The 13,682-nt window shown below is 61.8% G+C and overlaps 1 protein-coding gene across 1 annotated transcript in view; it reads left to right on the plus strand.

The window, feature by feature from the left end:
- The first annotated feature begins 64 nt into the window (after positions 1–64).
- HTRA3 (HtrA serine peptidase 3) overlaps positions 65–13,682 on the plus strand; it is a 33,076-nt gene continuing 19,458 nt past the window's right edge. Inside the window, exons 1-2 of the mRNA XM_035004365.1 lie at positions 65–449; positions 11,083–11,264. Of these exons, the coding sequence (XP_034860256.1) occupies positions 65–449; positions 11,083–11,264 (567 nt within the window). The remainder of the gene's footprint in view (positions 450–11,082; positions 11,265–13,682) is intronic.

Raw genomic sequence — 13,682 nt, forward strand, 5'->3', positions numbered from 1 at the left:
TGCGGCGTCCCCGCTGGTCCCCGGCCGGCCCCCCGCGCTGCCGCCCGCCCCCGGCCCCGCCGCTATGCCGGCGCGCGCGCTGCTCCTGGCCGCGCTGGCCGCGCTGGCGCTGGCCCGAGAGCCCCCGGCGGCGCCGTGTCCCGCGCGCTGCGACGTGTCGCGGTGCCCGAGCCCCCGCTGCCCCGGCGGCTACGTGCCCGACCTGTGCAACTGCTGCCTGGTGTGCGCGGCCAGCGAGGGCGAGCCGTGCGGCCGCCCCCTCGACTCGCCGTGCGGGGAGAGCCTGGAGTGCGCGCGCGGCGTGTGCCGCTGCCGCTGGGCGCGCGCCGTGTGCGGCACCGACGGGCACACCTACGCCAACGTGTGCGCGCTGCAGGCGGCCAGCCGGCGCGCGCTGGAGCTCTCGGGGACGCCCGTGCGCCCGCTGCAGAAGGGCGCCTGCCCATCGGGTAAGCGCTCGCCCGGGCGACGGCCGCGGGGTGGGAGGGAGGGAAGGCGCCCCCGGGGGAAACTGAGGCGCAGAGCTAGGGAGGAGCCTCGAGGTCGGCGCTGGCTGGGCACAAGGGGCAGAAATCATCTAACCTGACCCCTGGCCTTCCGGGTGGGGAAACTGAGGCCCAAAGTCACAGAAGTAGTTAAGAGTGAAACCCGGTGCCCTCCTGACCACCCTAGGGGTCTGGTCTAGCTCTCTGCTTCCCGGTCTCTCTCTGGCCCCATCAAAACGTAACTGTCTTGTGTATCATTTCTGCTGGTCCCATATTCCTGCTCTGTCCGGGTGCTGGGTGGAAAGCAATCTTTCCTGGCCTTAAATCTAACCCAGTACGGATGTTCTCTTGAGCGACATCCAGTGTTTCCTTTCTTTTTAGCTGCACTTAAGAGTTCACGTCTCTAGAGGGCTGTTTGGGAATGGTGAGCCAGCATGTGGGGTCTCTGAGTGGCTTGGGGCCTCCTGGGACAGGCTGCTGAATCAGGGACCTCCTTTGTCCCTTCAAACCCTAGGACAGCCTCCCCCCACCCGGAGCTGGCCCAGAACTGCTTCTTGCCACACAGCTTGACCCTGTGCATGGAAGAAAATGCTAGAATATCCTGCCGCCCCTTTATTTGTTTAGGGCACTTCTTAGGAAGTCGGTTCAGTAGGTACTTGCGGTTGCCATGTGCTTGGGGCTGAGCCCCAAGTTCGCAGCGATGAGTCGAGCCCTGTGTATGCCCTCAGTTTCCAGCTGGTGGGGGGAGACTCTGACCACTGGGCCCGGCTTTGCGGGCCCTGGGAGCACCGTGGGGAGTCCAGCTGCCTGGGGTGCCGAGAAGCCTTCAGGGATGAGGAGGGTCTCAACTGAATCCCGCGGACGAGGGGGGACAGGTTCTCTGGGAAGAGGGGAGAGTGTGAGCCACCACGTGGGGAGCACGGAGCCAGGAGCAGCTGGTGGGGAGTGGGATGCATGGGGTGGGGGGTGCGACTCCCGCAGCTGGGCAGGCTGGTGGTGATGGAGGACGAATGGCCATAAGCGTCCTGCCATTGGCTTAGACTTCATCCTGTAGGCCAGACTTCCCCCAGTTGTGTCTGGTATTCTGAAAATAAGTGTCTCATGGCCCAGAAAGTTTGGGAACATAAACACCGTCCATGCAGTGGTGATTCACACTACCTTGGAGTCTATCAGAAGTTCTGAGAGAACCTGCAGTGAGAAAAACACAAACAAACCCACACACACAAAATCATAAAACCCAGGGTTTTCCAAGAGAATTTCAGCAGAGAGCTCTTCTTTCCTGGCAGAACACGTATGTGCTCCTCCTGGCACCCTGGGGTTCTGGGGAGCCCGGTCTGGGAAGACTGTGTAGGATTAAATATTATTTGGGGGGGCCAGTGAAGGGCTCTAAGGGAGGTGAGGGCGACAGTGTCTGTGTTTAGATCGTGCCCAGGAGAGCGAGGGATGAGGGCGCCAGGCCCCACGGAGCGTCTGAGACGGGCATTGGCATTGAATGAGCCACCATGGCCACACCTCACAGGTGGCCCTCTGCCCCGGGGCTTGGCACTGGGGGGGCCACCTCAGGCCATGCCAGTGGCTCCGAGAGACCGCAGGCTCAGGGCGAGGCGCGCCCGCCCACTACAGCTTGGTTGTGTCCATGGGGCCCCCCAACCCTGACTCCCCCGTGTGGGGGATGCTGTTAGAATAAGGTTCCAGGGCCAGGGGAGGGGAGGTCCCAAGCATTTCGAAACCCTCATTTTTTGAGGATGGAGTCCATATTTGTGAAGTACCTTGTCTGTGTGTCCAGCTGGCCCGGGGCTGGCGACAAGGGAACCATGATGGGCAGACCCCATCTGTGCCCTGGAGAAACTCGACAGCTGGGGAGACACGTGGGAGGGTGAGAAGACAGGAGGAGCCTGACCCCAGACAGGTGCAGAGGTCACTCCGCAGGTAGGAAGGGCACGATGGGAGGAAGGGGCTGCCAGCGTGGAGGTCACGGGCTGGGGCTCTAAGGCTACTGACCCCCGTCTCCTCTTCTGTAACGCGGGTGGGGCTGGCAGGGATCAATGAGCCAGGGTGTGTGGGCACGTGCCCCCTACTGAGCCCTCGGTAGACCACTTATTTGTTCACGGGTGACTGTCCCTGTTAGGACCACCACCGTGTCTGGTTTATCTGGCCAGGTCAGCTTCTGTGCTGAGCTGTGGAAGGTGAGTTGGAGCTCTCCCCGCAAAGGATGGGCGGGACAGGAGGGACCGGAGCAAAGCAGAGGCAGAAGGAGCGACCTCTCAGGCCCAGGCCTGACCCAGCCAGAGCCACAGGGGCAAGGAACCCGGGAGGGAGCCGGGGCCTTAAACAGGGGGGTGGGAGACCTCAGTGCTGCTGGGAGGGCGCTCGGGGCTGGGGTTGGTGCTCACTGTGCACGTTATGGTCTGTGTGGCCCCACCCTCGCTCCTGGGCCCTGTGCCATCAGATTGCCCCATGCACAGGGACCGCAGACATCCAGGTTTCTGCCAGTTACACTTGCTAAACCCAGCCCTTACAGAATACTTGCTGTGCTGGATGGGGTCTCTTGCTCGCGCTGTTTATCTGCCTCTGCCAATCTGGCCCTTCGTACAGCCCAGATGCGCTCAGGGAGGCAGGGGGCGGTCAAGTGATTGGTCTGAGGTCACTTGGCCAGGAAGTGACCGAGCCAGGCCAGGACCCCTGCTCTGGCTGGCTTTGAAGGCGGCGCTGTCACGGGGCCCAGGCTTTCTTCTGCAGGTGGGGGACAGCAGGGTCCCCGAGGGCTGGAGTCCGGGTCCGGCCAGGGTGTCCAGCGCCACGGGGCTCAGCCTTCATCGAGTGTCACTGACAGCGTCCACTCCATCCCTGCCCTCCCGAGGGTCTGTCCCGAGGTCACTGGGTGATGTCCACGTGTAGCGGCCGGCGAGGTGCTGCCCATCCCGGGCTTCTCTGCACAAAATCCCCACCGTCTCCACCCTCAACTGGGCCTGCCTTCAGATGTCCAGGCACTGACAACTCAGGTCCAGTCCCCAGTGCCCGGCTTGTCCTCTGCTGACCTGGTCCTCAGCCACACGTGTTTGTCATGTCACCTTCCCCTGGCTTCTTACTCCCATCCACAGGCGAGTCCTCAGCTCCACCTGGAACCTGCCCCGAGCCGCCCTCGATCCTCCTTGCCCCAGCACCACTGGCCTGCACCGCCCCACCTCCCTCATCTCCCTCCTTCTCCCTGCAGTGACCATGATAACCTGGATCAATGCATTCTGCCCGTCCCCAGCAGGAACCCCTCGGCAGCTCCCCAGCACTGACTGACCCGCGAGGCCCTGTGCCGTCTGGCCCCTCCCACCCCGCAGTGCCACCTCATCCTCTGTGCTCCTGCCTGCCCTTCTGCTCCCCACCTCAGGGCCCTTGCACATGCTGGGCCTGCAGCCCCAGATGCCCATTCCTCACCTTCATGGAGCCATGTCCTCCTCTGTCTGGGCCTAGATGTCCCACCACCCCTGAGCCACCTTCCCTGACACCACACCCAGACAACCCCTTCCTCAGCCTCATGAGCACACCACGGGGTCCCAGCAGACCCTCCCTTCACCGGTGTGACCAGGCTTCTCTGCAGTGTCTCCATCTCACCGGCTCTGAGCCCTTGATTCCCTGCGAGGCCCGCTGCAGCACCCGGCGCATGGTAGGAACTGTGGATTGAACGGATCATCTGTTCAACAGGTGAATCCCCTACGACCCTCGGATCCTCCTTGCATACCCCCAGTGAAGGGGGCTCACTACCCTTCCAGGAGCTTTGCATATCCCCATCTCCCCTGGCAGCAGGGGGACTGCGTGGTGTGGAGAAGTGTCTGTCAGTGGGATAGTAACACGGAGATGAACGTGCTCAGCGTGTCTACAGGGAGAGGAGGCTTCCTTGTTCACCTAAGCAGAGCCCCGTGACCCTCAAAGCCTCCCTGCCCACGACTCAGACAAATAGGTCTATGTGCACACAATTAATTCAAAACTTAGAGCCCAAGGGCGATTTACAACGTGGCATTTGATAATCCGTGTGGATTGTGCAAGCCCAGCGCAGGTTCCGACGGTGTCTCTCCCCGTTTTATTTATTTAAGAGCTTTGCTCGATGTTTGAGTTCTAATTCCCTTCACGGCTTCCTGCGTATGTCTTGGATGGAATTCAGCGCCGGGGACCGGGCAGGATGACGCCTCCCGTCCTTCTCCCCCCCTTGCCCTCATGCTGGACAGCAGAGCCCAGCTGCAGCCTCTGGACCTTCTGAGCCAGGAGCCCCGTCAGAGGGGAGCGGAGACCAGGGTACTGAGCAGCTGTGCTCTGTGACCAGGGTCCCAGGGAGCACCCCCACCCTCTGTGCTCCTGCCGTCGGCCTGGAGGTGCGCCCAGGGTCCCACAGCAAGCCCTGGGGTCTGCCTGCTCAGGCTTCTCCCCTTGCCCTGCACCTCCACACAGCGGCCCGAGGGGGTGTCGTAAGACTTGGATCTCCCTGCCCAAAGCCCAGCCATGGCTCCCACTGCCTTCAAGACCAAGCAAGCACAAACTTCTGATGCTGCCTGGCCTCGCCTTCCTGCCCGGCTTCATCACCGTTAGCAGATCCCTACGAAACCCCTGCTCCTGTCTCGTGAGGGACAGATGACTCTGTGTGGAACCCAGCTGAGGGAGACACCGCCGCCAGAATGGGGGAAGGGGAGATCAGGAAGGGCTTCCTACAGGAGGTAGCATACAGCCAGCCATTGAGGGGTGGGCACAAAGAGCACCCGTGCAGAGAAGGATGGCGGGAAACACTGGGAGGATGACCCAGCATCAGGAGGCAAAGAGCCACCGAAGGTTTATGGGTAACAGGTGGGCAAAATGGCAGAGGGGGCCCAGCTAGCGGGAGGCCAGTGCCCTGGGTGGGGAGAGCTGATGAGGCCTGAGGATGTCTGACGGGGGCTGGTCAGGGGGCTGTCGGGGCAGACGGATGGCGGGGCCTCTCCTGGAGGCAGGGCGTCTGGAGGAGCAGGTTTGGAGAGGCAAGGTGATGAGTGCAGATTAGGTACGAGGGGCACCTTGGTGCGGAGGGTTTCCAGTGGGGACAGGGTTCCGTGGCAAGAGACTAGCTGATGAGCGACTGCGTCCGCGTGTCCATGGTGGGCACCTGGCTAAGTGAGTGGTCTGTCCTCCCGAGGGTCTGAGTATTGCCTCCTCTCGGGCCTTGCTTTGAGGGAGAAAAGCCACCGGGTTTACCAAGGTCAAGGGCGAGACACCAGGCTTGTGCTTCAGGCTGCCAAAGCCTTAAACACACATTATTTAGGTCTTGTTGTCATGGCCCTTTATAAGAAAAAGCTCAGGGGGCAGGGACCTACCCCAGGTGGGGAGGAACAGCTCTGCCCAAGCCTAGGCCCCCTGATTCTCCATCTGCTGTGCTGCATGCTGGGCAGATCTCCAGCGCCTTGAGGAAGTGGCTTTTCTGTTTGATTTTGATAAGGGTGTTAAATAAGCAGGTAAGAAAGAGAATAAAGTCACAGACTCCTTGTCCTCAGCACAGAAAAGATGTGGTTGGGACGTATATGTGTGTGCCCTAAACGGAACACCAGGTCTCATGTAGGGGGGAATCGGTGAACCCTTGGAGTTATGCAGTGCACAACCTGCCCAACTGTATGCTTTAGCCCCTATAGCACAGGATAGGCAGAGCCCAGAACTGGGACTCAGTTCTGTTCTCCACGTCCAGCTGCTCAGGGGTGTGTCCCAGCTACCCCACCTGCAAGTCTCCTAAGTTCTCTGCATCTCAGATTTATCTGTGAAATGGGACCTTTCTGGCTGGGTCCCTGGGTCAAATCTAACAGACTTTAGTGTGAACAGACCTCAGTGCCGATAAGTGGGTGTTTCTGACATAAATGGAATTTGTGAGAGAGAAGGAGAGGTAGTGGAGGAAGGAAGATGCTGGAAGGCCATGTTTGTGGAAGGGCTACCATGTGCCCAAGGGAGTTCTACTGACCTTGTTCAGTGCACAACCCAGCCGGGGAGCCTGAGCCCAGAGGAGTCAGCCGCTGGACCAGTCAGGCCAGAGAGTGCTTCCTGTTGGAGGAGGGCCTGGGGCTGACCCCACCTTGGCTTCCATGGTGACCCAGAGTCCTGCCTGGCCTGTGGTACACTTTTGGTAAAGGACAGACAAGCTAATGGCATGAGGTTAGCACATTACAGGAGCCAGACTGACCCCAAGCCAAAGACTGGCCAAGCTGGGTGCCCCTGGGCAGGACAGCCCATCACTGGCTGAGGACCAGCCCAGAGCAGAGGAGGGACCTGGGGTCAGCGTCAAGGGACCTGGCTCTGGGCCTTGGGTGGGGGGTTCTCCTGGCCTGGGAAATGGGCAAAGATCCTGCCTCACAGAACAGCTTCGAGAGTTCACTGGTCTCATAAACGTCCGGGGCCCAGCGAATGGCGGCTGCTGGGCAGGACCCGTGCAAGGGGGGGAAGCCCTGCATCCAGGGACAGGAGCCTGGGCCTGAGGGCCACAGACCGCAGCACCATGCCCCTGGGAGCCACAGTGGGATCTGGAGCCCCTGTTCCTGGCTCAGGGGGGAGGCAGTCACTTGGGGACAGGCAAGTTTTCAAGATCAAGAAAAACACAGGGAACTGTTCTAAGGACTAATTAGACCCGGGACGCAGCTCCTGGGCTTCAAAGCCTGCCCCTGGTGGGTGCGTGGGGCCTGCGGGTGGGGGCTGGGGCCGTGGAGGGGCCCCTGAGATGGTGCATTTGTCCCCACAGAGCATTCGTGCACCCCCTTGCTCATTCACTCATTCTCTCACTGCTCCCTGCTCAGTGCTGTGGATTGGGGGCACCCAGGCCATGAGGACAGTCCGAGGGACACGCCTTGGGAGGGGTTCCGAGGGGCTGTGGAACCCAGAGGGGTGGTTGTGGTCACTGAGCCGGCTTGAAGGATGAGAGAAGGGCAATTGCTGACAGAGGGAACCAGAGCTGGGGGTACAGAGGGGAGAGTGGCAGTAGGCGAGCCTGCAAATGCAGATGGAACCCGGACACCCAGGTCCTTGAATGCGCTGATAAGATGTTGTCATCTAGTCTGCAGGCTGTGTATAGCATTATGGACAGATGGGCACAGCTGGGGCTTTGTGGTCATCTGCTGATGGCCCTTCCATCCCAGCTCATAGCTAACCACTGGGTGACAGGTGGGGGCTTCTTCTGATAGACTAAGGGCAATGACCTCAGGGTTAGCGCAACAGACCTGGGTCTCAGTCCCGGCTGCCCATTATGTGCTGGAGGGGTGGTGCCTACAGATGGGCAGGCTGTGCAAGGGAAGCTGGGCGCACCGTGATCTTTGTTAATAATGGACTCGTGCAGTTCGCAGCCTGCCTAGCAGCAGTACAAAGTGGCCCTGTGGAATGTCTGAGCTAGTCAGTTTCCCACTCCGGGCCTCAGTCTCCCCATCTGTTCCATGGCATTACGACTGTCCAGAGCTGGCATATGGTGAGTCCTCTTTCAGGGTTTGCCACTGTCCCTGAGCTCTGCCAGGCAAGAATGTTGGGTCGGAGCCGGCAGCCCAGCTCCTCTCCCTGCCGTGCGTGGTCCCAGGCGCTCGCTCGCATCCTGGCTGTGCCCCTTCCCCTCCCCGGTGGCGCCACAAGACACCTGGCCCTGATTGCTTTGCTCTGTGTCAAATTCCTCCCAACTAGAACTTCCAAGTCCTGTGGATTACAGTTTATTTTTGAAAACAAAACAAAACAAAATGCTAACAGCTGAATCTGGTCGGGACTGACTGTTGACTTCAGAACTTTGGCTGGAGGACGGGGTGGGGGTGGGGGTTGTCAAAACCCCAAATAAACAGCGTCTGCTTTCCAGCCGTGGGGCCCAAGGTTTTCATGTGGGAAGAAGCGGTGGGAACCGAGTCCTCCCTTCCCACTGATTCATGGGGTGATTCATCTGTGTGTGGGGAGGAGGACCAGGAAGCTGGCCCTGCCCCGCCCCACCACCCCCTCCCCACCACCCACCACGGTCCGTCTGCTTAAAGGGACAGGGCCTGGCAGGGCCCAGGTCACCAGCTGGCTGACCCTGGAGCCCCATGGGGGTGCCCCAGGCCCTGGGTCAGGGAGGGCTCAGGCTCTGAAGTCTTTGGGACCTGGATCGAGGCATCCCTGGGCTTCCCTCTGCCCCATCCCCTGTCACCCTGTGCTGTGCCTGGCTGGTCACTCGTCTGTATTTGGCGTAGAGGGCACACAGAGACACTCAGCATGCGTGGATTGAATATGCCCCATGTGAGAGGGAGTGCCAAGGGCGGGGCATTATTCTGGGAACCCCGAGGAAGGAGAGACTCATTCTGCTGGAAGAAGCCTGCCAGGGGCCTGCCTGGAGGAGGTGGGATTTGAGTTGTGCCCGGGACAAGCTGGAGCATCTTGCTAGGGAGCAGTGGGGAGTGGTCTGTGTAGGTGGAGCACAGAACGGCAGGTGATGGAACAGAGACTTGGGGTAAATGGCCCAACAGGTTACATAGCTGGGGGGGTGACACCTGACGTGGCCCTTGGGGACTGCCCAGCACGGCACGGTGGGCACGCACCTCGGCTGGGGTGAACCCAGCACATGAGGAAGACCTGCAGACCCTGCCAAGCCCCGACCCGTGGAAGGGAGAAGGGCCTGGGGCGGAGGTCCTCTGAGGTCCCAGGGCCACGGGAATTACCTGGTGAGGAGTGTCCTGTTAGAGACCAGAACCCGACAGGACAGCAGTTTCTGTGACTGGTTTCCTTCCTCTGCCTGGAGGCAAGAGCATGGTTTGGGTTTCCAGGGGCCTCGGGGTGGGGGAGACCGAGCTGGCCTTAGCCCCCACAGCTGACTAGTGAAACTGTGGAGTTTCAGGGACAATTCGCAATCCTGCGTGGAAATAAATGTGTGGAACCAGAGTGGGACCAGCCCCTGGGGCCCTTGTTATTGTGAGCTCTGAACCCTAAACCCCACCCTTCCGAGGGTTTTGCCACCCGGGGGAGGGCTCCCAGGCAGGTAGCCCCTGGCCTCCTGCAGTTGGTTGGGCGAGGGGCCTCAGCCGTGGCCGGCCACAGGCCATGTCTCCCAGCTGGGCTCCGGCCACCCCCCGACAGGCCGCCTTTGATTCAGGCTGACCACAGTGGCCTGCGCCCCCATGTCCCACGCCCACTGCCTGGCTGAGAGACGGACATCATAGAATTGGTGGGTGGGGCTTCCTCTCCACCCCTGACCTTGGAGCCTGAGGCAAGCCCTCTCCAGACCCAGAGTCCCAGTCCGGGTATAATAGACCGTCAGGGCATGAGGGAGCCACTGGGGATGGGTGAGGGGCCCCTAAGGAAGCGAGCCCCCGGCCCAAGCTCGGAACGTGCCTTCTCCAACTCGGTATGTGTCTTCGGGCAGGAGGATTTATCACCCAGCCCCACAGTCGCCCCACCTTTGAGAGGGAGGCAGTGACCCCCGCCCTGGCTGCCCCCTGGACATGGGGAGAATAGTCGGGATGTGCCCACAAGTGTTTATGGGGCATGCAGGGTGGCCGCACTCACCATGACCTCCTGTCCCTCTGGACAAAACGGAAAACCAGATTCTCACTAGATCCTCATGCCTCAGCTGCAAAACTAGCCTTCACAGGCCGAGCCCTGTTTGCTCACTGACCCAGGTGCCAGGGGGCATGGTGGGCTCCCCTGGGCAGGGAGCTTCGCACCCGCAAGTCACATTCCTACCCAGTTCCCACAGGGCAGGAGGGGTCATCTTCAGTCTCAGTTTCAGACTAGGAGTCAAGGCCCAGAGAGGGCGAGTGATTTGCCTAAACCACACAGCTGGAGGAGGGGTGCCCAGCCAAGCCCGGCATGCGCCCAGCTCCAGGCATAAGCTCATTCGGGGACCATGGGTTCCAGGTAGCGCCAGTCTCCGGGGGGGCCTGAGGGGCCTCGGCACATGCCCAAGCAAGGGAGACCAAAGGGGTGTGGGCCCCGTGCCACCCACATCCCTCAGGCCTGCAGTCCTGGCAGGCGGCAGCCCCTGCTGCTGACAGCAGCAGAAATCTGAGCCGGCAAAGGTTCCAGGGGGGTTCGTGAGCCACCCGGCAAGTTGGACTTGGGGCCTGGCCAAGTTGGATAGGGGGCCCTGGCGACTCAGACATCGGAGTCCCGCGGGGCCCAGCAGGGGGTCACACCATGGCCAGACCGGGGCAGCTTGGAAGGGCGAGCCGGCGGCCCCTGCCGGACCCTTGCCCAATCACTGCTTTAGCCCCAGGGCTGGAGCAACGGGCCAGAGCCGCAGGGGAGGGGACGGTTGCCTCAAGCCGGGGCACTGCCGTCTGTCAGAGAAAGGGTCCGGGCCCCCGGGGGCTGGCCCAGATCTAGCTCCAATGTCCTGTCACTGCTCACAGCCGAGGGCAAGTGTCCTCACTGCTCTGAGCCTCCTGGCCCGCTTGGTGGCGTCCAGTGAGGTAATGTGAGGAAGCTCAGCATTCGCCATTCTTGGGGCAAAGAAGCCCCCTCCCAAACGTCTGGATGTCGCTGTGCTGCTGAGTTTGGGGCATCGCTGAGGGTCTCCGAGCCCGGTGGGGTCCCTGGGGGAGCTTCCTCCTGGGTGGGGGTTCGGGCGCCTCACTAATGCTCCTGGTTCTTCCTGCCAGCGCAGGTCTCCACCAGCTGACCAGCCCACGGTACAAGTTCAACTTCATCGCGGACGTGGTGGAGAAGATCGCGCCGGCCGTGGTCCACATAGAGCTCTTCCTGAGGTGCGTGAGCCCCTCCCAGGCGTCCGCCCATTCTAGCACCGGGGGCAGGTGGAGCCAGGTGCATGTGGGGTCAGGTGGGTCTCCCTGACACCTCCGTGGCGTGTACCCTTGGGGAGGGAGGCCCACTCTCTGCCCCTGGTGTCCTCGCTGAGGGGAATGGATACACACCTGCACCCTCCGGGCTGCAGGTTTGCTAAGCAGGTGTGTCCCGGGGCAGGGGGCGCCCTGGTGTCACAGAGGCTGCCTGAGCTGGTTCTGGGAAGCACTGCCACCCCAAAGGCTGATCGCCCGTGGAATCCTGGGGTCTCCTCCCAGAGAGACCTCTACTTCCCAAAGAGAAAACATTGGCAGCAGGTCGTCTCAAGTTAAAAGTGTTTCTTCCTTCTGTCTGACTTCACCTCTTGGCCCCTGCGTGTGGAGGGGGCGACCAAACCGCCCAGATGAGGCTCGTAGGGTCCGAACCCCTCCACGCTGATGGGGGACAGAGGGAGCCAGGCCCCTGTGCACCGGAGTGCACAGTCACCCCGCAGCCTCGGGCCAGGGCACTGGGGCCTTGTACGTTTGCGTGGCGCTTTCCCCGGGGGGTTGGAGGCAGGCTGGTGCCGTGATGCCGACACTGAGGCCCATGGGGGTCCCTGGGGGGTGGGTAGAATCGCTCACGCCCTGATCTCTGGCCCCAGCATGGGGCTCCCTGCTCACTGGGCATGGTGCTTGCCCAGTGGGAGCCCTTGTCACGAGGTGTCACTGCCCCCCATCTCTGGAGGGTAGGGACTGTCTTCACCCCTGATGGTGCTTCACGGGGCGAGCAACGAACAGCACGAGCCCCCCATCAGAACAGCAATGCCCTTGGACCAACTGTGTGCTCTGAGCCCTGGTGGCCGCTTTGCCAACATGTGTCTCAACAGCCCTGGTGAGTGCCCACCTCTTAGAGGAGGGAGCCGGGCACAGGCAGGACTCACCCTGAGTCAGGACCGGGGGCCCACCCCTCCGTGCTGACTGACACTCTGCACCCCGAGGCCCTTTCTGCTCTCACGCACGGCTGAACCCCAGATGCTAGGCTTTGATGTTCCCATTCCCTGGGTGTGGAGTGAGGCAGGGGACCTTCTCCAGGCCCACAGAGCTGCCGAGTGCCAAGCTGGGCTTTGACCCCAGGTCTCTCAGGCCCCAGAGCTGACCCCTTACCTGCCCTTTCTGCAGGCTCCAGACCCCGAGACATGTCATTGAGGAAATTACAACTGGACATGCTAAGTGGCACATCCCTGGCCTTGTCAGTGGCTCAGATGGGGCCAGTGTCTTTCTAGAAGGCTCCGGGCACCAGGCTCCGAGCCAGCTAATTGCTGACGGCAGTCTAGCCTGGCAGGCGGCAATGCCTTTGCCACATCAGCCTTGGAGGCCCATGTCCCAGTGGGCGGGTGGGCAAGACCAAGTGGGCCAGATCCCAGACACAGATGAGATGCTCATCGAGCCTGGGAGCCTTGGCTGTGACCCCTGACCTGGGGGAGGAGGCCGCCGGCGGCCTCAGGCCCCTCGTGCAGACAGCCAGCTCCTACCGTGGGTGCAGGAGGCGGTCAGGTGCAGCCCCTGCCCCGGGCCACACTCAGAGCTGGGCGGCGGGGGAAGCTGACCGTGAGAGTGGACAGAGGCCACGGTCCCCCCAGGGCCGAGTGGCCAGGCTGCCTGACCCAGACGAGGCCCTCGTGTCCTGGGCCACGGCGTCTGTGGCCTGCTACCATGTAGGGTGATCGTGGGCATTAAATCACTTTGTATCTGGCTTGGAGGGCTCGGTGACGTGAGCCCCTGACACTGGTCCTGCCCGCGAGGCAGCCTTCTGCACTCCCTCACGTCCCTGAGACGTTCCCCCTCGTGTCCCAGACCCCTGGGGTGCCCTTTCTCCCTCACCTCTGCTAAGCAGCCTCAGGCACTGAGTACCTGCTCCGTCCGGGCCCCTCTGGGGTGGCAGAGAGGGTCCTGAGCTGCGTCCGGCCTCCCTCCTCCCTGGCATCCTGGCCACGGACCGGGGTTCCTCTCGGCTCTGGCGAGGCTTGGGCATTGTCACGCATCCGTGAATTCTGATCTCTGACCATTGGACCCCATGTACGGAGGCAGAAGCCCTGTGTGTGTCTGAGCGCGCACCCCGCCCGGCTCCGTCTGGTGTCCCTTGCCCTGAGTCTCCGGGAGGACAGTGCCTGGTGCAGAATTCACGGAGCAGAGCCTGCCATCGGCACTGGGGGAGCAGACCGCCCCCCAGTGCTACCCTCTCCCTGTGTAGGCAGATCTGCCCCCCCCGGAAGCTACCCCCCGGGACCTGCCGTGGGACAACCCCAGCAGAGGCTACGTGCCCATTGGTGCCAATAGCAGCCCTGTTTGCTGAGTGACTTCCTGCCTCCAGGCGTCACACTCAGCGGGGTACATACCCCATTTCCTAGCTGGGGAGATCGAGGCCTGCCCACGGCCAGGCAGATAATAAATGGGATGGGCCTGAGATTAGAGTCCCGGCCTG

This window comes from Mirounga leonina, unplaced genomic scaffold, assembly GCF_011800145.1.
Source record: "Mirounga leonina isolate KUSES-001 unplaced genomic scaffold, KU_Mleo_1.0 Mir_129, whole genome shotgun sequence".
NCBI lineage: Eukaryota > Metazoa > Chordata > Mammalia > Carnivora > Phocidae > Mirounga > Mirounga leonina.